This window comes from Erythrolamprus reginae, chromosome 1, assembly GCF_031021105.1.
Source record: "Erythrolamprus reginae isolate rEryReg1 chromosome 1, rEryReg1.hap1, whole genome shotgun sequence".
Taxonomy (NCBI): domain Eukaryota; kingdom Metazoa; phylum Chordata; class Lepidosauria; order Squamata; family Dipsadidae; genus Erythrolamprus; species Erythrolamprus reginae.
In genome coordinates, this window is record NC_091950.1 from 15,328,920 (window position 1) to 15,354,152 (window position 25,233).

Below are 25,233 nucleotides of genomic sequence, written 5' to 3' on the forward strand. Positions count from 1 at the left end.
CACTCCATCTTGTCTGGATTGAGTCTCAGCCTGTTGGCACCCATCCATTAGTCTTTTCTGTAAGGTGCCTTGGAAAGCTTGGAAAGCTTTTGCAATTTAGAGGCTTGTCAGCAAAATGTTTTACATAATTCAATTTCAATTCAATTTATTAGATTTGTATGCCACCCCTCTCTGAAAACTCAGGGCAGCTCACAGAATAAGTATAAAAACAAAGTATATAAATTAAACGCAAACAAAATATTAGAAGAGAAATCACTAAATAACTAATTGAAAACGCAGTTGTCAAGCTCTCAATTTGGGAAGTACAAATGGAATGTTTAATCGGGTTAATGAAAGATCAAGCAGCTCCATTGGTGCAACACACTTATTTTGATTGGTGTTTGTTGTGGTTAGCTCTGGCCCTGCTCCTGCCCTAAGGACTGTGGATGTGGGGGAGACATCTACATGCTGCAGGCCTGTTTTGCCCCCCCCCCCCCCGGTGGAATCTGCTGATGAAGGCTCCTCTGACCAAGAAGACATGAGTGACAAGGAGGAGGAGAGTGTGGCAGACAGCTCAGGAGATCAATTATCTAGCTCCTCCTTGGATTCAGAATAAGAGTTAATGATACAGCCACGCATGGGGAGAGCGATGCATAGGCAACAACAACTGAGAGATTATTATCAAAGAAAATGAGGCCACCTGTGGTTGGGTGGGGCTCTGGTAATTAGCAAGGCTGCTATAAAGAGCAACCTGTGGGTTTGGCCATTGTGGAGGATTATCTGATCGTTGTGTTTCGTGACTGCTTTACTGACTTTGACCTTTTGTGTGCTGATTTTCCCCCGCTTTGAAACTAAACCAGAGCAAAGTATGTTTCACTTTGTGAAAGAAGAAGGACTGTGAATTGCCTCACAGCTGCAAGCTAAGTATCTCAGAACTGATAAGGGACTTGTACAAATTACCAGTTTGTTTGAAGACAGTGCTCTTTGCTATACCAAAAGAGGGCTTGGTTTAAGTGACTTTTCATTATAAAGAACATTGTTTTGAATTTTCAAACGTGTGTGTGTCTGAAATTTATACCTGTGCAATTTTGGGACGATTCTACCACAGGGCCCGACAGAACAGTGTTAATCTTGGCTACCTTCACTCTGGCTCCACATAGTGTGCCAATCCAGGCCGTTTGATATGTTGAATTGCGCAAGCCCAGAAAACAGACCAATCCATTAACCAAGTTAAATGTTGCGTGAAGACAAAGCTCCTTTGTTGACTTATTCAAACTCCGGAAAACAAATTTATATAAATGTGTATATTTAAAACATCAGAATAAAATGATGTTTCTCAACCTTGGACTCTAGAACAGTGATTTTCAACCTTTTTTGAGCCGCGGCACATTTTTTACATTTACAAAACCATGGGGCACATTGAGGGGGGGGGGCGGCTAAAAAAATATTGGACAAAAAAATTTTCTCTCTTCCTCCCTTTTGCTCTATTTCTCTCTCCCTCTTTCTCTCCCTTTCTCTTTTTCTCTCTCTCCCCATCCCTCTTTCTTTCTCTCTTCCTTCTTTCTTCTTTTTTGCTCTCTTTCTCTCTCCCACCTTCCCTCCCTCTCTTTCTCTCTCTTGCTTTCTTTCTTTCTCTCTCTTGCTCTCTTGCTTGCTTTCTCTCTTGTTCTCTTTCTCTTTCTTTCTTTCTCTCTCTCTTGTTTTCTTTCTCTGAGCTTCGCGGCACACCTGACCATGTCTCGCGGCACACTAGTGTGCCACGGCACACTGGTTGAAAAACACTGCTCTAGAAGATGTGAGGACTTCAACTCCCAGAATCCTCCAGCCAGGGGAATTCTGGGAGTTGAAGTCCACACATCTTCCAGAGGCCAAGATCGAGAAATGTTGGAATAGAATAGAAACATAGAAGACTGATGGCAGAAAAAGACCTCATGATCCATCTAGTCTGCCCTTATACTATTTTCTGCATTTTATCTTAGGATGGGTATATGTTTATCCCAGGCATGTTTAAATTCAGTTACTGTGGATTTACCAACCACGTCTGCTGGAAGTTTGTTCCAATCATCTACTACTCTTTCAGTCAAATAATATTTTCTCATGTTGCTTTTGATCTTTCCCCCAACTAACTTCAGATTGTGTCCCCTTGTTCTTGTGTTCACTTTCCTATTAAAAACACTTCCCTCCTGAACCTTATTTAACCCTTCAACATATTTAAATGTTTCAATCATGTCCCCCCTTTCCCTTCTGTCCTCCAGACCAGTGTTTTTCAACCAGTGTGCCGTGGCACACTAGTGTGCCGCGAGACATGGTCAGGTGTGCCGCGAAGAAGGAAGCTCAGGTTCCGGTCTCACAACTTTTTGTTGAGAGAGTGAGAGTGAGAAAGAGAGAGAGAAAGAGAGTGAGAGAGAGAGAAAGAAAAGAGAGAAAGAGAGAGAAAGCAAGAGTGAGAGAGAAAAGGAGTGGAAGGGAGAGAGAGACTATACAGATTGAGAATGCTTTAAAAGCTCCTAGCCTCCTACTGATTTCCCCACTACCACTGCCCGATTCGGTCCCATCCCCACAGCCCGGAGGGATGAGGGGCTCACTTGAAATATGGCAAGGCTTGGCTTGACCGGTGGGAGGCGGGGAGTCATCATGAGGCTGTTCTCGTTGGCTTCGCACTCGTGGATGGTGACGATTTTAAGGGCTGTCGAGGGTGGCAGGGGCAGATGGCTGAGACGGGCGTTCTTCAGGTGATGGAAATCACCCTCGGTCAGAGTGTACCTTATAGGGAAAAGCAGAAAAAAACCCCACAATGAAACAGGAAGTCATCTTAACACACCCCATATTTTTGCTTCTGGAGAAAAAGAAGAGTATTGGTCAGTGATGGAGAACTGGACCAGAATATCTCCAGGACCGCCTTCTGCCGCATGAATCCCAGTGGCTGGTCAGGTCCCACAGAGTTGGCCTTCTCCGGGTCCCGTCGACTAAACAATGTCGTCTGGCAGGACCCAGGGGAAGAGCCTTCTCTGTGGTGGCTCCAAACCCCTGGAACCAGCTCCCCCCAGAGATTAGGATTGCCCCCACCCTCCTTGCCTTTCGTAAACTTCTTAAAACCCACCTCTGCCATCAGGCATGGGGGAATTGAGACATCTCCCCTTGCCTATGTAGTTTTATGTATGGTATGTTTGTGTGTATGCTTTTTAAATAATGGGCTTTTTTAGGCTTTTAATGTTAAATTGTTTTTTTAGTACCTTAATATTAGATTTGTTATTGTATATTGTTTTATCACTGCTGTGAGCTGCCCCGAGTCTGTGGAGAGGGGCGGCATACAAATCTCATTAATAATAATAATAATAATAATAATAATAATAATAATAATAATAATAATAAATAATAATAGTAATAGTAATAGTAATAAAAATAAAAATAGTAATAGTAATAGTAATAGTAGTAGTAGTAATAATAATAATAATAATAATAATAATAATAATAATAACCTATGGCATGGGTGCCACAGGTGACACATGGAGCCATATCTGCTAGCACACGTACTATTTATTTATTTATTTATTTATTTATTTATTTATTTATCAGATTTCTATGCCGCCCCTCTCCGAAGACTCGGGGCGGCTAACAGCAATAATAATACAATGTAAACAAACCTAATATTTAAGTTAATTTAAAACCCCAATTTAGAAAGCAATCATACATACTGACATACCAAGCATAAATTTTATAACCCTAGGGGGAGGGAAAGTCTCAATTCCCCCATGCCTGACGACAGAGGTGGGTTTTAAGGAGCTTACGAAAGGCGAGGAGGGTGGGGGCAACTCTGATATCTGGGGGGAGTTGGTTCCAAAGGGCCGGGGCCACCACAGAGAAGGCTCTTCCCCTGGGTCCCGCCAAACGACATTGTTTAGTTGATGGGACCCAGAGAAGGCCAACTCTGTGGGACCTAACTGGTCGCTGGGATTCGTGCGGCAGAAGGCGGTCCCGGAGATATTCAGATCCGGTGCCATGAAGGGCTTTATAGGTCATCTCCAATGAGCATGTGTGTGTTTGCTATCTGATTTTTGGCTCACACAGAGGCTCTGGGAGGGCGTTTTTGGCTTCCAGAGAGCTTCCGGGGGGTAGGGGAGGGCATTTTTACCCTCCTCCAGCTCCAGGGAAGTCGTTGGAACCTGGGGAGGGAAAAACACGAGCCTACTGGGCCCACCAGAAGTTGGGAAACAGGCCGTTTCCAGCCTACAGAGGGCCTCCGGGGAACGGGGGAAGCTGTTTTCGCCCTCCCCAAGCATTGAATTATGGGTGTGGGCACTTCCGCATGCGCAATAGCTTGCGTGCACCCTCTTTCGGCACTCGAGGAAAAAAAGATTTGCCATCACTGATGTAGGGTCTCCTGTTTAAGCAGGGGGTTGGACTAGAAGACCTCCAAGGAGCCTCCCAAATCTTCCGTTAGTCTGTTATTCAGACGCGCCACTCCAGCTACCCGTCCCGCCTTCCAGACGCGGAACCTCCAATGCCCAGCACAGCCTCCTGGTTCCTGATCGAGCCGGAAGACTCACCTCCTTCCCTTCTCCTGCGCTTTCTTGCTCTGCTCGAAAAGGGCAGCTTCGTTGAAAGACACCCGCCGCCCTGTGGCACTGCCCGAAGACAGAAATCGCTCGCTCTCGGCATCTCGATAGCTGGAGCTGGACGTGCATTCCGGGTCATCTACTTTGATGGTGATGTCTAAGAGTGGTAGTGGGGGAGAGTGGAGGTGTGAATATACATAGAAACATAGAAGATTGACGGCAGACAAAGACCTCCTGGTCCATCTAGTCTGCACTTATACTATTTCCTGTATTTTATCTTACGGTGGATATATGTTTATCCCAGGCATGTTTAAATTCAGTTACTGTGGATTTACCAACCACGTCTGCTGGAAGTTTGTTCCAGGCATCTACTACTCTTTCAGTAAAATAATATTTCCTCATGTTGCTTCTGATCTTTCCCCCAACTAACCTCAGATTGTGCCCCCACAATCTCCCTCTTCCTGCTTGTTATACCTCTAGCTATGCAGCCAAGCATTCTACCCCTAAATCCTTCTCTTCTGAAGTTTTTGCTAATACAGAACTGCCAATACAATACTCAGATTGAGGATTCCTTTTCCCCAAGTGCATTATTTTAATTTACATTTGGAAACATTAAACTGCAGTTTCCATTGCTTTGACCACTTATCTAGTATAGCTAAATCGTTTGTCATATTACAGACGCCTCCAGGAATATCAACCCTATTGCACACTTTAGAGTCATCGGCAAATAGGCAAAATGCCATTGTCTTACGAGAGAATAAATATTTGATGTAATACAAAACAACAACAACCCAGATTCCCACGTGCGCAGAGAGGGTCAGTCTTAATGCCCTCACCTTGTGCCGGCTGTGAGTCATCCAGATAGGTTGTGTTAGTTTTTTCTGGGTCATCGCTGGCTCTGAAAATAGGAAAAAGGTGAGAGATATATGTAGATATTATAAGCACAGGCACAAAATCCGTCCCAGTTTGAGCATTGCAAGATAAGCATTCAAATCAGTGGTGCCTTCCTACCAGAATGGTAAAGGACGCCATACCCATAGTAAAAGTTGAGCTAGGCACGCATCTTTGGGTGCCTTACATGCACGCGCATGTGACCCAGTGTGTTTTTCCTCCTGCACACGCAAGGGAATGCACCCGCGTGCGAGATTTTGGCGAATTTTTTTGTTTCCGCGCTTGCCCAGAAGCAAAAGGGGGCGCTTCGCCCCAGCCGAATCAATTCAGCTTCAGCCAAACTGAAAAGTCACCATAGTGAAGGAAAGGCGCCGACTACAAAGTGTGTGAGTGAGAGGAGAGGGCAGCCCTTCAGCATGGGAAGGAAGAGGAAGCAGGTAGCAGCAGCCGCCTTTCGGTCAAAGGAGCAGGAGTTTCCCCCTCTCGCCCGCCTGGGTTTTTCTCTCTGGCGCAATTTATGGGAGGCAGCCTCGCACCGGGTGTATGAGAGGCACGTGCTCCTCCTCACCGCCTCAGAGTCCCTCTGTTGTTGTTTTTTAAGCATTAAAGTTTTGGATTTTTTTTTATTCCCCTCACCTCACCTTCTTCCTTCAGCAGCAACTGTCCGCCTCCTCCTCTTCCTCCTCCTCCCACCCAAATTCCGAGCTTTTATTTCTTTCCTTATGGGGTTTGCACGCATTATTTGATTTTACATTGATTCCTATGGGAAAAATTGCTTCTACTTACAAACTTTTCTACTTAAGAACCTGGTCACGGAACGAATTAAGTTCTTAAGTAGAGGTACCACTGTACATTGTTCATTATGGAGTGGGTTGGGGGTTTTTTTTGCCAGAAACTAGAATTGAGCACTGGTTTCTGGCAAACATGTAAATTGCAGTAAATATATTCCCCTCCCCCCCCAAAAAATTGCAGTCATGTGACCAAGAGGGATGCTGCAAATTGGTATAAATGCGGGCTTGTTGCCAAGCACTCAAATTGTGGTCACGTGACTGTGGCTGTCGGTTCAAATCCAGGATGTAAGCCGCTTTTTTTAGAATCTGCTGTAACTTTGGTCACTAAGTGAACTGTCATAAGTCAAGGACTATCTGAAAGAGGGGGTAGAAGCTGGGTCTATCCCCGCCCCTTGTCCAGCTAGACCTGATTGGCTCCTGAGCAGAGAGGGAGGGACTGGCCTAAAATGGGCCAATGAACTGCTTTAGCTGAGTGGGGAATAGAACCCCAGTCTCCTCCCTCCATGTGCCGTCCCTTCCCCGCTAGACCTGATTGGCAGTTGGGCTGAAAGGGAGGGACCGGCCCACATTCAGCCAATGAGCTTCTAAGTCTCCTCACTCTTAATCCAGAATTTCTCCAATCAGAAACTTGGAAATAATATTAATTTATCATGAGAGCCAGGTTGGTGTAATTATGAAGCTGCGGGACTAGAAACCGGGAGACCTGAGTTCTAATCCTCCCTTAGGAGGTTGATTGGGTGATTGGCCAATTTCTCTCTTTTAGCCCAACCCACTTCACAGGGTTGTTGCTGTGGGGAAAACAGAATGTCAGAGAATTATGCTACACTTGAATGGCTCTTGGGCTGAGAAGGAGGGACTGGTCCAGAGTCAGCCAATGAGCTTTCCTCTCCTAGTCCAGCCTCTTCCCCATTCTACATGATTGGCTCTTGGGCTGAGAGGGAGGGACTGGTCAGCCAATGTGTAGAACCTGGGTCTCTAAAGCATCTAATTGGCTCTTGGGTTAAGAGGGAGGGACAATATCCGGATGCTGCCTGGAGGTGATGAAGAATGAATGAATGAATGAATGAATGAATGAATGAATGAATGAATGTACAGGCAGGAAGGAAGGCAAAGGAAGGAAAGAAGGAAGGTGAAGGAAGGAAGGAAGGAAGGAAGGAAGGAAGGAAGGAAGGAAGGAAGGAAGGAAGGAAGGAAGGAAGGAAAGGAGAAAGACATAGGAAAGATGGAAGGAAGGAAGATATAGAAGGAAGGAAGGAAGGAAGATATAGAAGGAAGGAAGGAAGGAAGGAAGGAAGGAAGGAAGGAAGGAAGGAAGGAAAGGAGAAAGATATAGGTAGTTAGGAAGGAAGAAAGGCACAGAAAGGAAGGAAGGAAAGTATAGGAAGGAAGGCATAGGAAGAAAGAAAAGAAGAAAGGAAGGAAAGAAGGAAGGAAGGAAGGAAGGAAAGAAGAAAGGAAAGAAGGAAGGAAGGAAGTTTTAATCGTTTTAGGACACTTTTTTTTTCATCCTGTCCCTTCTGGCTCTGTTTGGTTACAATTCCCAAAATTGTTAGTCAGCATGGCTGCAGATTCTTGTTGTGCTACACCCAATATGCCAGGATGACCCCTACATAGGGAAGGCTCATTTAAAACATGATCTATACCTTGCCCTAAACAGACCCCTCCCCGTGCCACCGTATTCCTCCACTCCCATCCATACCTGGAGCGCCTTCGGTCTGTTTCACAGCAGCGCCGGCAGACAATCAGGATACCAAACAGAAGCACCAAGGTGCCTCCGATGAAGATAGAAAGAAGCACAAGAAGTAACACATAACCGTCCTGGGGGCTCACTTCGCCAGGCACCGTCTAGGGGAAAGTGAAATTGAAGAATGGGGAGAATGGGGAGAATGGGGAGAAGAAAAGAAAAGCAGAAATAAATCCATTATTGTTGTTTTTTTGACTTCTCTTTGCAAACTGTTTGTCTGGTATGTCAGTATGTATGATTGGTAGCCTTGACTCCTAATGGATTGGGTGGCATAGCAGTCTATGGCACCGGACCAGAATATCTCAGGGACCGCCTTCTGCTGCACGAATCCCAGCGACCATTTAGGTCCCACAGAGTGGGCCTTGTCCAGGTCCCATCAACTAAACAATGTCGTTTGGCGGGACCCAGGGGAAGAGCCTTCTCTGTAGCGGCCCCGGCCCTTTGGAACCAACTCCCCCCAGAGATTAGAATTGCCCCCACCCTCCTTGCCTTTCGTAAGCTTCTTAAAACCCACCTCTGCCGTCAGGCATGGGGGAACTGAGATATTCTTTCCCCCAGGCCTTTACAATTTATGCATGGTATGTTTGTGTGTATGTTTGGTTTTATAATAAGGGTTTTTTAGTTGTTTTAGTATTGGATTGTTACATGCTGTTTTTTATCACTGTTGTTAGCCGCCCCAGTCTGCGGAGAGGGGCAGCATACAGATTCAATCAACCAATCAATAAATCAATCAATCAATAAATAAATGAATAAAATTAAAAGTTTTGCAAGGTTCTTCAACAGATAGACTGTAGGATCACAATTAGCCCAGCATTTCCATCGCTAAGCGAGACGTTTGTTAAATGAACTTCGCCCCGTTTTGCGGCCTTTCTAGCCACCGTTGTAAAGTGAGTCACTGCCGTTCTTCAGTTAGTAACACGGCCATTAAGTAAATCTGGCTTCCCTCGTTGACTTGGCTTGTCAGAAGGTCCCAAAACGGGATTGCGTGACCCCGGGAGACTACAACGGTCATAAATATGAGTCAGTTGCCAAGTGTTGTTTTAAAGATAAATGTAGGAATAAACACTTTCCACAACATGATGTCATCTTTGGGAGCTGGACTTCAGTTACCATCATTCCTGAGCTAAAATGGAGGTTGCGTGGAAATTTGGGGAATTTCACATAGGTGTCAGGTGGGGAAAGGAGGTCTAAGATGCTTTAAAGCAGGGGTCCCCAACCTGGCAACTTTAAGACGCATGTGGACTTCAACTCCCAGAATTCCACAGCCAGCCATGATCCTCATGTATCATTTACCTCAGAGGTCTTCAAACTTGGCAATTTTAAGACATGTGGACTTCAACTCTCAGAATTCCATAGCCAGCCATGATCCTGGCGTATCATTTACCTCAGAGGTCAAGGTTGGCAATTTTAAGACATGTGGACTTCAACTCTCAGAATTCCACAGCCAGCCATGATCCTGGCGTATCATTTACCTCAGAGGTCTTCAAACATGGCAACTTTAAGACGCATGTGGACTTCAACTCCCAGAATTCCACAGCCAGCCATGATCCTGGTGTATCATTTACCTCAGAGGTCAAGGTTGGCAGCTTTAAGTCTTGTGGACTTCAACTCTCAGAATTCCACAGCCAGCCATGATCCTGGCGTATTCAGAGGTCTTCAAGGTTGGCAGCTTTAAGTCTTATGGACTTCAACTCTCAGAATTCCACAGCTAGCCATGATCCTGGTGTATCATTTACCTCAGAGGTCTTCAAGGTTGGCAGCTTTAAGTCTTGTGGACTTCAACTCCCAGAATTCCACAGCCAGCTATGATCCTGGTGTATCATTTACCTCAGAGGTCTTCAAGGTTGGCAGCTTTAAGTCTTGTGGACTTCAACTCCCAGAATTCCACAGCTAGCCATGATCCTGGTGTATCATTTACCTCAGAGGTCAAGGTTGGCAGCTTTAAGTCTTGTGGACTTCAACTCCCAGAATTCCAGGTTTCAATAAGGCCTGTGCGCATGTGCCAGGGGTTGTGTGCATGTGCGGGGGGAGGGCATTGCATTATGGGTGTGGGCACTTGCACATACACTATCACACACACACACACACACACACTTTTGGCACCTGAGCCGAAAAAGGTTCGCCATCGCTGCTCTAAGATGTTTGGACTTCAACTTCCAGAATTCTGTTAGTCGCCCAGAGTCCATTTGGAATTGGGTGGCATATAAATGCTATTAATAAAAATAAAACAAATTCCTAGGAGAGTCTGGCTGGGGAATTCTAGGAGTTGAAGTCCAAACGTTGCTAAAGTTTAAAAAACAGTTTTAGGTCACAGGATCATGAGGGTGAACCTGTGGCGCACATGCCACAGGTGGCACGAGGAGCCATATCTGAAGGGCATGTGAGGTCCTAGGTCAGCTCCAGCGCACGTGTGTGTGCTGGGCAGCTGATATTCAGCCTTTCAGAGGGTGCGGGAGGCCCTTTTCGTCCTCCTCAGGCTTCATGAAAGCCTCTGGAGCCTGTGGATGGTGAAAAACAGGCCCAACGGGCCTACTGGAAGTTCGTAAATAAACTTCTGCTAGGCCCATTGGGCCAGGTTTTTTTTGCCATCCACAGAGTCTGGAGGCTTCAAGTGAGGCCTGTGCACATGTGCAGGAGGGCAGCGCCCTTTTCATCCTCCTCAGGCTTCATAAAAGCCTCCGGAGCCTGTGGATGGTGAAAAACAGGCCCAACAGGCCTACCGGAAGTTCCTAAATGAACTTCCAGTAGGCCCATTGAGCCAGGTTTTTTGCCATCCACAGAGTCTGGAGGCTTCAAGTGAGGCCTGCGCGCATGTACAGGAGGGCAGCGCCCTTTTAGTCCTCCTCAAGCTTCATAAAAGCCTCCGGAGCCTGTGGATGGTGAAAAACAGGCCCAACGGGCCTACCGGAAGTTCCTAAATGAACTTCTGGTAGGCCCATTGGGCCAGGTTTTTTTGCCATCCACAGAGTCTGGAGGCTTCAAGTGAGGCCTGCATGCATATGCCAGAGGGCAGTGCCCTTTTTGTCCTCCTCAGGCTTCATGAAAGCTTCCGGAGCTTGTGGATAGCAAAAAACAGGCCGGACGGGCCTACCGGACGTTCGTAAATAAACTTCCGATAGATCCATTAGGCCAGTCTTTTTTAATCCGGAAATATTGGAAAGGGAAATATTTTGACTTCACCCTTCCCAGGCTTCAATGCCCAACTTGCTTACCAGGCTTCCAAAACCCCAGCAGAAGCCGAGTCAAATACTCAACTATCCAAGGCTAAGATAATACAGTGATACCTTGTCTTACAAACTTAATTTGTTCTGGGACGAGGTTCTTAATGTGAAAAGTTTGTAAGACAAAACAATGTTTCCCATAGGAATCAATGGAAAAGCGATTAATGCGTGCAAGCCCAAAATTCACCCCTTTTGCCAGCCGAAGCGCCCGTTTTTGCACTGCTGGGATTCCCCTGAGGCTCCCCTCCATGGGAAACCCCACCTCTGGACTTCCGTCTTTTTGTGATGCTGCAGGGGAATCCCAGCAGGGGAATCCCAGCAGTGCAAAAACGAGCGCTTCGCTGGCAAAGGAAGTTCTGGAAGTGGGGTTTCCCAGCGAAGGGAGCATCAGTGAAATTGCAACATCGCAAAAACACCGAAGTCCTTGAAACCCCACCTCCGGACCTCTGTGTTGCTGGGAAACCCCACCTCCAGACTTCCGTTGCCAGTGAAGCGCCCGTTCTTGTGCTGCTGGGATTCCCCTTAAGCATCACAAAAACACGGAAGTCCGGAGGTGGTGTTTCCCATGGAGGGGAGCCTTAGAGAAATCCCAGCAGCGCAAAAATGGGCGCTTCGCTGGCAACGGAAATCCGGAGGCGGGGCATCCCAGTGGCGCCGGTAGGTTTGTAAGGTGAAAATAGTTTGTAAGAAGAGACAAAAAAATCTTAAACCCCGGGTTTGTATCTTGAAAAGTTTGTATGACGAGGCGTTTGTAAGACGAGGTATCACTGTATATTTCCCCCTTGTGAGCATCATCCGTTTAAGCGTGGCAATCAACTAGTCCACAGCAAGGGCAGGAATATGGAACTGAGGAACACTGACACTAAACCTGAGCTTTCCAATTTCCACTCGTGTGTCTCTACTTGAAATTATTTCCCAGAGAGCGAGAGAAGAAAGACTAGTTCCAACTTTTAGCAGAAACTCAAATGCCTGCAAGCATCTTAAATGCTCGCACAACTTTTCAGGTTTTACCAGATTCAAGACCTATAAGTCTGGCAAAAACCTAAGCAATACAGGTCGCCCTCAACTTACGATAATTCATTTAGTGGCCCACGTTTTACAGTGGCACTGGGGGGGAAAAGGGGTCTTATGACCATTTTTCACACTTGCAAAATCCCCCAGGATCGCTGAATCAAAATTCCAGTGCAATTGACTTGCATTTATGACGGTTGCAATGTCTCCGGAATCGTGTGATTCCGCTTTTGGGAATTTCCGACAAGCACAGTCAATGGGGAATCCAGATTCACTTAACCTTACAGTGGTACCTCTACCTAAGAACGCCTCTACTTATAAACTTTTCTAGATAAGAACTGGGTGTTCAAGTTCCTGGGAGGAAAGAGGGCCGGAAGAGGCGGGGAGAAACCTCTGTGGGACCTCTCCAGGAATCTCCTGGGAGTAAACAGGGCCGGAAAAGGCAGGGAGAAGCCTCTGTGGGGCCTCTCTAGGAATCTCCTAGGAGGAAACAGGGCTGGAAAAGGCAGGGAGAAGCCTCCGTGGGGTCTCTCTAGGAATTTCCTGGGAGGAAACAGTGCCGGAAGAGGCGGGGAGAAGCCTCTGTGGGACCTCTCCAGGAATCCCCTGGGTGGAAACAGGGCCGGAAAAGGCAGGGAGAAAACTTCATGGGGCCTCTCTAGGAATCTCCTGGGAGGAAACAGGCCCGGAAAAGGCGGGGAGAAGCCTCCATGGGGCCTCTCTAGGAATCTCCTGAGAGGAAACAGGGCCGGAAAAGGCGGGGAGAAGCCTTCATGGGGCCTCTCTAGGAATCTCCTGGGAGGAAACAGGGCCGGAAAAGGCGGGGAGAAGCCTTCATGGGGCCTCTCTAGGAATCTCCTGGGAGGAAACAGGGCCTCCACCCTCCCTGTAGTTTCCCCAATCGCATACATTATTTGCTTTTACATTGATTCCTATGGGGAAAAATTGCTTCTTCTTACAAACTTTTCTACTTAAGAACCTGGCCACGGAAGGAATTAAGTTCGTAAGTAGAGGTACCGCTGTATTTAAGAACTGCAATGCACTGAAATGTGGCGAGAACCTTCGTAAAATGGGGGCAAATTCAGTTAACAAATTTTTGGGCTCGGTGGCAGCCATAGGCGGAGGACTACTTGTAACCATTCGGTGAAGTCCTTCGAAGTATCACGAGGCCAAAAAGAGACATGGTTCAATTCGGCTCCCCATTGGAGAAGTTGAGCGTGGCTGTTGCCAAGAGATAAGATAGATTTTTTTCAGTGTTGGGAAAGAGTAGCTCTCTCTGCGGGGGGGTGGGGGGAGAGGAGAAACAGCTGACGGGTGAGTCCGTAGGCAGCTGCCTTGTAACCAGGTTAAGCTCTCTGGCTTGGCCACTTGTCAGCTGCCTTGTTGGCTAAGCATTCAGAATCCCAAGACAGTCGGGCGCTCCAGACCCCTCTAACCATGATAGAAACATAGAAGATTGACGGCAGGAAAAGACCTCACGGTCCATCTAGTCTGCCCTTATACTATTTCCTGCATTTTATCTTAGGATGGATAGAGGCATGTTTAAATTCCGTTCCTGTGGATTTACCAACCACGTCTGCTGAAAGTTTGTTCCAAGCATCTACTACTCTTTCAGTCAAATAATATTTTCTCACGTTGCTTCTGATCCTTCCATCTTTAACAAACTTCAAGAGCTGCCTGTCGCCGGTGCTGCCAGTGCGCTCCCAGTGACAAGCACAAATGCGCGCTTGTCTGCCGGTCGCGCATGTGCACACCAGCATGAGATTCGGCTTCTGCGCATGCGCAGGAAGAAAAATCTTGCACGAGGACACTCGCGCACACGAGATTTCGCCCATTTTTGCTGATTCTGTGCTGTCCTTGGGGCTCTCTGAGCACGGAGCTATATCCTCCTGGTACTGATGAGATTACGTAGTTGGGTTATGAAAAGTCTGCAAGGAAACAGCCCAGTTTCAGAGAGAACCAAGAAGACCACAATCCTCCTCCACTCCACAATCCTTCTAGCCTTGATGATGTTACCTAGTTGGAGGCGGGGCAGTGCAAAAACGTTGGGTCATGAGACGTCTATAAGAAAACAACCAAATTTGGGGGCAAGGAAGAAGGGTCAGCTGTCCTGAGACCAAGGCTGAAGAAACTTGTTCAGCTGTTTAGCAGAGGAGACACCAATTTTTGGCGATTTCTTTGCTTGTGCGCATGCGCAGAAGCAAAAAAAACACAAAAAATTGCAGAATCTCGTGTTCTAGGAGCATCCTCAGGCAAGATTTCACTTCCAGCACATGCGCAGAAGTAGAATCGTGCGCGGGCGCCTGTGCGCATGCATCAGGAACACAGAGATGCATGCGCATCTCCGTTTTTCCAACGGGGACTGCACACCGGACCGTCCATGCAGCAGTCCATCTTGCTCTCGGACAGCTGACCCTAAGCCCTGTATGCTTTCTTCCTTGCTCCCAAATCTGGTTGTTTTCTTGTGTAGACGTTTCATGACCCAACTAGGTAACTTCATCAGGGTACAAGGGAGTGGAGGAGGACTGTGAGGGTGTCGGTTTGCTCTGAGCTAGGCTGTTTTCTTGTAGACGTTTCATGGCCCTACTATGTAATATCATCAGTACTAGGAGGACATAGCTCCATGCTCAGAGAGCACCAGGGTCTGCACCAGTTTGCTTCCCAAGAGTGGGTCTTCTCCGGGTCCCGTTAACTAAACAATGTCGTCTGGCGGGACCCAGGGGAAGAGCCTTCTCTGTGGCAGCCCCAACCCTCTGGAACCAACTCCCCCCCGGATATCAGAGTTGCCCCCATCCTCCTTGCCTTTCGTAAGCTCCTCAAAACTCACCTCTATCGTCAGGCATGGGGGAATTGAAATTTTCCCTCCCCCCTAGGCTTATAGAATTTATACATGGTATGTTTGTATGTATGATTGGTTCTTTAAATTGGGGTTTTTTAGATTATTTTTAATATTAGATTTGTTTACATTGTCTTTTTATTGTTGTTAGCCGCCCCGAGTCTGCGGAGAGGGGCGGCATACAAATCTGATTAATAAATAAATAAATAGTTCAACCCTGAGCCACAAATATTCTCATTTATTGGTACTTAAGCCAACTTTGGGATCATAGAGCTGTCCCCCCTTGGGGTCTTCTATATTTAGGCAATGAAATCGCTCCCAATCTGGCCAGCCCAAAGATACCAGATCACAGATATCATAATCCCCCAGTACTTGTCTGAACCCCAAATATTATTATTATTGGAGGTCTTGTAGTCCAACCCACTACTTAGGCAGGAGACCCTACACTACTTCAGAGAAATGGTTATCCAACGTCTGCTTAAAAACTTGGGACATTCACAACTTCCGGAGGCAAAGCTCTTCCACTGGTCAACCGTTCTAACTGTTAAAAAAAAAACTTTAAAAAAAATCCCACTGCCCAAAATTCCTAAGTGGAACATCCAAGAGGAGAGCTTCAGGATTGTAACCCATCATCAGACTAAAATCAAACCCTGTTTGATTGCAGATTCTTCAATGCAAGGTGCTTATCATTTTACATAGCTGCTTAACTAAGCCAAGATCTCCCAGTTGCATTCACATAGCCTGTTGTGGTTGATGAGATTAGCAAAGGCTTCCATTTCAGAGATTAGCACCTGATATACACCCAACCCTCATAATAGTAATAATGATACTAATAACAGAGTTGGAAGGGACCTTGGCTTGGGTGTCTTCTAGGCCAACCCCCTGCTTAGGCAGGAAACCCTACACTATTTCAGACAAATAATTATCCAACATCTTCTTAAAAACTTCCAGTGTTGCAGCATTCACAAATTCTGGAGGCAAGCAGTTCCACAGGTTAATTGTTCTAGAAACATAGAAACATAGAAGTCTGACGGCAGAAAAAGACCTCCTGGTCCATCTAGTCTGCCCTTATACTATTTTCTGTATTTTATCTTAGGATGGATATATGTTTATCCCAGGCATGTTTAAATTCAGTTACTGTGGATTTATCTACCATGTCTGCTGGACATTTGTTCCAAGGATCTACTACTCTTTCAGTAAAATAATATTTTCTCACGTTGCTTTTGATCTTTCCCCCAACTAACTTCAGATTGTGTCCCCTTGTTCTTGTGTTCACTTTCCTATTAAAAACACTTCCCTCCTGGACCTTATTTAACCCTTTAATATATTTAAATGTTTCGATCATGTCCCCCCTTTTCTTTCTGTCCTCCAGACTATACAGATTGAGTTCATTAAGTCTTTCCTGATACGTTTTATGCTTAAGACCTTCCATCATTCTTGTAGCCCGTCTTTGGACCCGTTCAATTTTGTCAATATCTTTTTGTAACTGTCTGGAATTTTCTTCTTAATTCTAAGTTGCTTCTCTCCTTGTTTAGTTTCCACCCATTGCTTCTTGTTCAACCCTCAGGTGCTTTGGAGAATAGCTTGACTCCCTCTTCTTTGTGGCAACCCTTGAGATATTGGAACGCTGCTATCCTGTCTGCCCTGGTCCTTCTTTTCATCAAACTAACCATGCCCAGTTCCTGCAACCGTTCTTCATATGTTTTGGCCTCCATTCCCCTAATCATCTTTGTTGCTCTTCTCTGCAATTTTTTTCTAGCGTCTCAACATCCTTTTTGCATGTTATACAAAGCCAGGCCACCTCGCACCTCCCAGAAGTTTTCAACTCCCCTGAACCTCCTCCAGGACGGCCAAGAACAAAAAATCAAACTGGAGAAGAAAAAATTGAAACATAGAAACATAGAAGACTGACGGCAGAAAAAGACCTCCTGGTCCATCTAGTCTGCCCTTATACTATTTCCTGTATTTTATCTTACAATGGATATATGTTTATCCCAGGCATGTTTCAATTCAGTTACTGTGGATTTACCGACCACACTTGGTGCATGCTCAGAGGAGCCGCGATATTGTCTGAACGGAAGCCCTTCCCTGCACCTGTCACAATAGGGACGAAGACAGACACGTGTCTGGTGTATAGGACCTCCAACATACAGGTACAATGAGCATGCATTCAGAGAAACACATGTTCTGCCGAACTCGGTAATAAGACGGTCCTGTCGTCTCCGGAGTTGGCTTGCAACAGAACAGAAGCACTGGAGGAAGGGAGGGCAACGTTGGCAGAGGAGGGAAGAGCGTGCCGGCTGCCCCCCACCCAAAGGAACCCCTTCCCCACCCAGGCCTGTCCTCGGCACACTCACCGTCACGCCTTCAGATGTGGTGTTTGCCCATGAAGTAAACGCATCGCTCATGGTCTGTGGCCAGAGTAGACGGTCTCTCCCAAGCTGGGCATATAAATCAGAACCAGTTGCCTTGCCTTAAAAACCAGGGAAACGAAGAAGAGCGGACAGCAGATGTTGACACATCGATCAAAACGGGCCAAAGACGAAGAGGAGGAAGACGAGGGGCGACAGCCGGACTGCAGTCTTTTTCTTTTTCTCCTTTTTCTTTCCCCCTTTCCCGTTCCCTCTCTCCCGCAGCTTCTCGTTCCGTCCCTCCTCGCAAGCTCACATGTTTGGCGGGGAAGAAGAGAGAGGCACCATGGCTGGCTGAGCTCACAGCATCTTCGCCTCCCGTTGCCTTCCGGTGCTGGAGGAGATTGGACCAGCCTCGTTCCCCCCCTCCTCTCGTTCCTTTCTCTCTCGCGGCTGGGATTTCTTTCCCGGCAGAACCAGATTCGACTGGGAAAAAGGAGAGAGAGAGAGAGAGAGAGAAAGGGCTGTTGGTGATGGGCGCAGGAAAATGAATGTTTTGTCCTGGTGGGTTGGTTTTGAGAGAAAGGTGGAGGAGATCAGAAGAAGAAGGACCAGGAGACGGGAGGACCTGGGACCCAGAAAGAGCTGGAGGTGAGCAGAGCATCCGTTTTCTCGAGGTTTGGAGGGGCTGGCTTTTCTCTCCACCCCGATTTGCAACAGCTACTTAGGAGCCCGACGCATCCAGCAGCCGGCACTAAGAGAGCTCAGTGGTCCTTCCTTCCCCTCTCCTTTCGGCCTTTGGATATACAGTCGGGCTGAAGCAACCCCCCTAGGCTCAACCCCTGCCACCCACTCGCCACCAGCAGCCCCGCAGGATGGAAATGAACTCATCCTTCTCTCATCCTCATCATCGCTTTTTTAAAAATGCAACTCGAAAACCGCCATCAAAGCTCAGCTGCCTTCCACACATAGGGGGTGGGGGGTGACTCACAGGAACCCACCGAGAGAGAGAGAAGAGAGGGGGGGGGGGAATGAGGAAGAGGAGGATGGGGCAGCGGTGGTGGGAGAGGCCGCAAAGAAGGACAGGCTGGCTGGGCTCAACCGAGCTGCGGTGACATGGACGGACGGATCATGCCCTGCCCCAGGGAGAAAATGAAATTTTAAGAAATTAAACCAGTGCGAGGCATTTGTCTGAAATAGATGGTGGGTTTTATAAGCTTCCCTTCCTTTTTCTCTGCTCCCAGTAGTAGTACTCTCTCTATGGTGGCTGGGTGGCTGGAGCATCTCCTGCAGAACTGGAGCCCCATTTCCTTCTTCTCTGCCGGCTAGGCATTATGGGGGATGCAGTCCAGCACATCTGGCATTGAGGAAGGTGCTGCCAGCACGGTTATCAATATCTGAATAGAGGTTTCAGGACAAAAGGCTGCAGTGGGATTATCATTTAATCCGGTTCGTTTGCAACACGAGGGGTGCAACATTGTGAACGGGTGCGGTACGGACAGACAGACAAATAGATGGATAAATGGATAGGTAGGTAGCAGTGTTCCCTCTAATTTTTTTTTGGGGGGGGGCGGAAAAGTATAGTGTCTGAGCAGCAGTCCCTTCGGGACTGGGCGGCACAGAAATAATAAATAAGTAAGTAAGTAAGTAAGTAAGTAAACAAACAAACAAACAAATAAAAAACCCACCCTGTTTTGCCTCAGAGAATTTCAAAATAAAATACTGTACTGTGTGTCTATAACAGTGAGCTCATAATAGGGCAACTCTATCAATATCAAAGTGCCACTTAAATAGTTGAGCTAGTTTCAAACTAGATTTTGATTTTCTTTCTCTCTTCCTTACTCCCATTCTTTTTCTTTCTCTTTTCCTTCCTCTCTTTTTTCTATCTGTTTCTCTCTCTTCCTCTCTTCCTCTCTCTCTCCTTCCCTCTCACTCTTTCCCTCTCGGCTTCTGGGCAGGTTTGGAAAACTCTGAGTTGATGATGATTTTTAAGTGAGCGATTGCTCACTGCTCAGCTTAGAGGGAACTATGGTACGTAGGTAGATAGACAGACAGACAGACAGATAAGCAAGCAAGCAAGCAAGCAATAGGCAAATACATATTTAAAATCTCTCCCTCACCCCACCCTATAAGATTTCCCTGGGTTTGTTTGAGAAAATGCTTCCAAGCTTCCTTTGCCAAAATAGCTAGTGGCAGTCCTTTAATTTGTTTAGCTGTAGGGTTATAGTTGTAGTGAATACAGCACCTTTGTATATTTTTGGTGTACGAAAAGTTTCCTTGAGTAAAATTTTAGCCATCGGTCCAGCTCCTAGAGCCTGAAAATCTCGTTCTTATTCATTGGAAGCCCTCCGGCGGCATACAAGAACGATCAATCAATCAATAACAAAGTGACAATACACCACTGTTGCTTGATTGCCTTGTGCCCTGCTGGTTTTAAACTGAAAAGCATGATTGAGCTTAGATAGCAAGGGGAAATTTAATTAAATCCCGAGTCTTCTCTAGAAGGGAAATAACCAAAGCAGCCTGCAAAAATATTGTCACCGTTCAAATGCAGAAGACTTAACCACTGGGGATGTTTTCCTATGTTGAGGATTGGGGCTAGACTGGATGATCTCAAAGGTCCCTCCTCTTTCTGGGATTAATAATAATAATAATATTAATAATAATAATGATGATGATGATAATAAAATAATAATAACAACAACAATAATAATAATAATAGCAACAACAACAACAGAGTTGGAAGGGACCTTGGAGGTCTTAGAAACACAGAAAAGGACCTCATGGTCCATCTATTCTGCCCTTATACTATTTCCTGTATTTTATCTTAGGATGGGTATATCCCAGGCATGTTTAAATTCAGTTACTGCGGATTTGCCAACCACGTCTGCTGGAAGTTTGTTCCAAGCATCTACTCTCCTTTCAGTAAAAAAATATTTTCTCACGTTGCTTCTGATCTTTCCCCCAACTCACCTCGGATTGTGCCCCCTCGTTCTTGTGTTCACTTTCCTATTAAGAACACTTCCCTCCTGAATATACACTGCTCAAAAAAAATAAAGGGAACCCTTAAACAACACAATATAACTACAAGTAAATCAAACTTCTGTGAAATCAAACTGCCCACTTAGGAAGCAACGCTGATTGACCATCAATTTCACATGCTGTTGTGCAAATGGAATAGTTGTGCAAATGGAATAGTTGTGCAAATGGAATATTCAATGAGAGCACAGTATGGTTTGCAAGTACCCTGTTGCTGGTTTTCCTAGGAACTCTGGCGCTGGAGATAGAAACATAGAAACATAGAAGTCTGACGGCAGAAAAAGACCTCATGGTCCATCTAGTCTGCCCTTATACTATTTTCTGTATTTTATCTTAGGATGGATATATGTTTATCCCAGGCATGTTTAAATTCAGTTACTGTGGATTTACCAACCACGTCTGCTGGATGTTTGTTCCAAGGATCTACTACTCTTTCAGTAAAATAATATTTTCTCATGTTGCTTTTGATCTTTCCCCCAACTAACTTCAGATTGTGTCCCCTTGTTCTTGTGTTCACTTTCCTATTAAAAACACTTCCCTCCTGGACCTTATTTAACCCTTTAACATATTTAAATGTTTCGATCATGTCCCCCCTTTCCCTTCTGTCCTCCAGACTATACAGATTGAGTTCATGAAGTCTTTCCTGATACGTTTTATGTTTAAGACCTTCCACCATTCTTGTAGTCCGTCTTTGGACCCGTTCAAAGACAGGCTACCAAAGAAAAAGAGGTCGAAGCTTCGACCCATCTTTGGACCCGTTCAATTTTGTCAATATATTTTTGTAGGTGAGGTCTCCAGAACTGAACACAGTATTCCAAATGTGGTCTCACCAGCGCTCTATATAGCGGGATCATAATCTCCCTCTTCCTGCTTGTTATACTTCTAGCTATGCAGCCAAGCATCCTACTTGCTTTCCCTACCACCTGACTGCACTGTTCACCCATTTTGAGACTGTCAGAAATCACTACCCCTAGGTAAGACTGCCCTTACCCAGAAAGGCTCAAGAGGAGCAAATTGATTGAAGCACTCCTAATAACACAGGATGAAAATTTAAATTTCTAACTTGCCTCTTTTTGGGGGGGGGGGGGAGATGTCAAGGCTGCCAGGAAAGACCAGCATCATAATAATAAAAAAGATATACATGATAAATAGAGAAACAGAACGAACAGAGAATACAGAATGAATACTGAATGAAGAGGGAAGGATGGAGGGATTAATGAAAAGAGGGAAGGATGGATGTAGACTGCAAAAACGAGGAGGGGCAGAGTTTTAAATACGTGTGGTCCTCTCACCCACCCACTCCCAGCCTCCAACCTTCCTACTCACTTCACCCCACTGCACAAAAAGAGCAGTAAAAATGTGTGTTTTTACACTACGTTTTCTTTTACCAGCAACAGAAGGAGAAATGCTAGCAGGGGTTGGGGTGTGGTTTTTTTGGCAGCTATTAAATGCTCGACTACAGCAATTACAAGGAAGAATGGGGGGAATCTGAGAAGGGGGGGGGGAAGGAAGGAGGAAGGGAAATCCCCCCCCCCCAAGCTGAGCTTTGACCGAGTTGCCGATTCTTGCGGGCTGGAGGTGAGAGAACCCCCATAGAAATCCAATTAATAAAAATAGAAAAATATCCACCCCTTTAAAACCCGGTTTCCCCTTTTTTCTCTCTCCCTCACCTAGGCTACCCATGCCACAAGCCTTGGTGTAGCGCAGTGGTTAGAGTACAGCACTGCAAGGTGCTTCTGCTGGCTGTAAGTTCAGCAGTTCAAATCTCACCACCGGCTCAAGGTCGACTCAGCCTTCCATCCCTTTCAAGGTGGGTAAAAGGAGGACCCAGGTTGTTGCAGGTGAGATGCTGACTCTGTAAACTGCTGGGCTGTAAAAGCACTAAGAAGCGGTATATAAGTCTAAATATTATTGCTATAATGCTGTTGATCTTTTTAGATGCTATTGGCAACCGGCCAGGCTTACTCCCAACGAAACGCGATTTTGGCTCCTCCACCTCCCAAGGACAGCTGCCACTCACAACAGCTGCAATTCCGACCCCCACCTGCCCCCTCCATCCCATCCCTACCGGAGGGAAGGAGGGAGGGAGGAAGGGAATCTATAGAAACCCGATCTCTTAATATATGCATCTATAAAGAGGCGACATAAGGAATGTAACACATACAAGATATCGGGTATAAATCTGTATTCAACTACTGAAATGTTTTCTTTTTAAAAATTTTGAAAAATTAATAAACATTAATTTGGGGGGGGGGAGGAAAAAAAGAAACCCGATCTTGGCTGTTGTGTTGAGACCCGGAGACAAATCGGTGAAATGACTTCACTGTATACACACCAAAGCATCAGCTCTCTTTCATACACACACACCAATCTAAGATTTTTTTTTAAAAAAAGGACCAATTAGGCCCCAGATCTGAAGTCCGCAGCTTCCCCGGACCGGGGTTTTAAACATGGGCGATGGGGAAGGGAATCCGCTGTATTAAACCCTCCCCCCCCCCCTCCTCCTCCTCCCCCCCCCTTCGCCTTTCCACCCCCGCCAACTGGCATCGCCTGGAACAGGTTGACCTCGTCCATTAGATTAGTCATCTTATTTGCTGGTTTTTCATTCGCCCGCCCCTCGGAAGAGGGACCCGAGATGCGAGGGAGCGCACGGATTCTCCCCTCCACCCCTCCCTGAGTGGATCCCAGTGGATCACAAATGAAACAGGGCGGGGGAAGAGGAAAGGGGCGGGGGGGGGAGGAGGATAGCAATAGCAATAGTACACCGAGAGCAGATGCACCAAAGACGAATTCCTTGTGTGTCCAATCACACTTGGCCAATAAAGAATTCTATTCTGTTCTGTTCTAGTCTTCCATTCTATTTGATTCCATTCTTCATTCCAATATTCTATTCTATTCTATTCTATTCCATAGCATTTAGACTTATATACCGCTTCACAGTGTTCTGACAGCCCTCCCTAAGCGGTTTACAGAATCAGCCTCTTGCCCCCCAACAATCTGGGTCGGGTTGGGGGCAATATGCTGATTCTGTAAACCGCTTAGGGAGGGCGGCAAAAGCACCACGAAGCGGTATATAAGTCTAAACGCTCTTGCGAATCCTCGTTTTACCGACCTCTGGAAGGAGGGAAGGCTGAGTCCACCCCGAGCCTAACTGAGACCCCATCAGCCCCAAACCGCCGGCAGCCGGTGGTAGAAGGAGATCGCAAGGTAGGAAAGGGACCGATTAAAAATACGAGGGGATCCTAAGCTTCCCACTCACCCCCAGCCCCTCAACCCGACAGAAGGAGACGGGAAGGGGGGGCAGCGGGGCGAGCCGGAGAGAGAAGGAGATCTCCTTTCACTCCCCACCAGCCACATTATGCACATGTATACCGCCCCCGCGCCCCGACTCCAGCCCCACCGTTTCACCTAAGCTCCAGATCTCTCTCTCTCTCTCTTTCCCTCTCTCCACGCATCCTTTCAAACGAAACAAGGGAAGGAAAGGAAGAAAAGAGAAAGAGAAGGAAGAGAAGGAAAAGAAAGGAAAGAAAAAGGAAAGGAGAGGAAGAAAAGAGAAAGAAGGAAAAGAAAGGGAAGGAAAGAAAGAAAAGAGAAAGGGAAGGAAAAGAAGAAATATGAAAGGAAAAGGAAAAGGAAGAAAAGAGAAAGAGAAGGAAGAGAAGGAAAAGAAACGAAAGGAAAGAAAGAAAAGAGGAAGAGGAAGAGGAAGAGAAGGAAAAGAGAAAGGGAAGGAAAATAAAGGAAAGGAAGAAAAGAGAAAGAGAAGAAGGAAGAGAAGGAAAGAAAAGGAGAAAGGAAAATAACATAACATAAAAGCAGATTTTTAAATACATAAATAAATAAATGCAAGGAACGGGGGAGGGGGGGGAACCACCCCTCCCCATCTTCCCTCTTCATCTCCCCCCCGCCTCCCAATCCATCTGAATTGCGAAAAATCCTCTTTTTCCCCCTCCCCTATTTTTTTTAAAGGAAGGAAAATGACAGATCCCCCCCATCTCGACCCCTCGCACAAAAAGAAGGATCGGGAGGGGGGGGAAGCAGCCGAATAGAAGGAAAGGGTAGGAGGATCGTGTTGGGACACCCCCCAACTCTGCCCCCCTCTTTTATTAAAAAAATTAAAAAGCCAAAATAAGGGAAAGGGGGAAAACATAATAATGACTCACCTAATTCGAATCCGCGGATCCCGGCGGCGATCGAGGAAAAAAAATAGAAGCCAAGCGGCGGAGGTTGCAAAATGTGATTATTATTATTTTTTAGTCTCGGGGAAAGGAAGTCCCCCTTTCCCCCCGTTCTCTCTCTCTCGGAACACCTTAATTTGGATGGAAGAGGGGCCGAGGATTTATGAATGAACGGGGACCCACCCACTTTCGAACGCGGAGGGTGGGGCCACGTGACCACAATTCCATACAACAGCCAGAGGCCGGAGGGGAGGGGGGGGAGAGAGAGAGAAGAGGGAGCGGCGCGGGGGCGGGTGGTGCCATTCAAAGACGAGGGAGCCGCTTCTGATTGGACGGAAGCCCGGACGGGATTTAAATGAGGGGAGGGCGGGGCAAGTAGTGGTGGCGAGAGGGGGGGAGGGAGGAGGGGACGAGAGTTATGTAAAAGGGATTTTTTGAAAATGGCCCAGTCTTGTTGTGGTGCTGGTGGTTGTGTTTGTATCGCCGATTTTCCAACTGCCAAAGGCGAGGAGATCCCGATTGGTCTTACCCGCTTTCCTGGGCGAACTGGATCCACCACAATTAGCCAGATCGACTCATTTTATTTTATTTTATTATTTTATTATTTTATTTTATTTATTTTATTTTTATTTTATT

General features: G+C 46.4%; 1 protein-coding gene across 2 annotated transcripts in view; it reads right to left on the reverse strand.

Moving 5' to 3' along the window:
* The window catches only part of CBARP (CACN subunit beta associated regulatory protein), a 39,556-nt gene extending 14,747 nt beyond the window's left edge, over positions 1-24,809 (reverse strand). For both annotated transcript variants that reach the window (XM_070745162.1, XM_070745152.1), the window contains exons 1-6: positions 24,583-24,809; positions 17,387-17,866; positions 7,917-8,062; positions 5,372-5,433; positions 4,527-4,692; positions 2,565-2,742 (exon numbers count right to left, since the gene is read on the reverse strand). In XM_070745162.1, coding sequence (XP_070601263.1) covers positions 2,565-2,742; positions 4,527-4,692; positions 5,372-5,433; positions 7,917-8,062; positions 17,387-17,437 — 603 coding nt within the window. In that variant the 5' untranslated portion in view covers positions 17,438-17,866; positions 24,583-24,809. The remainder of the gene's footprint in view (positions 1-2,564; positions 2,743-4,526; positions 4,693-5,371; positions 5,434-7,916; positions 8,063-17,386; positions 17,867-24,582) is intronic.
* Between the last annotated feature and the right edge of the window lie 424 nt (positions 24,810-25,233).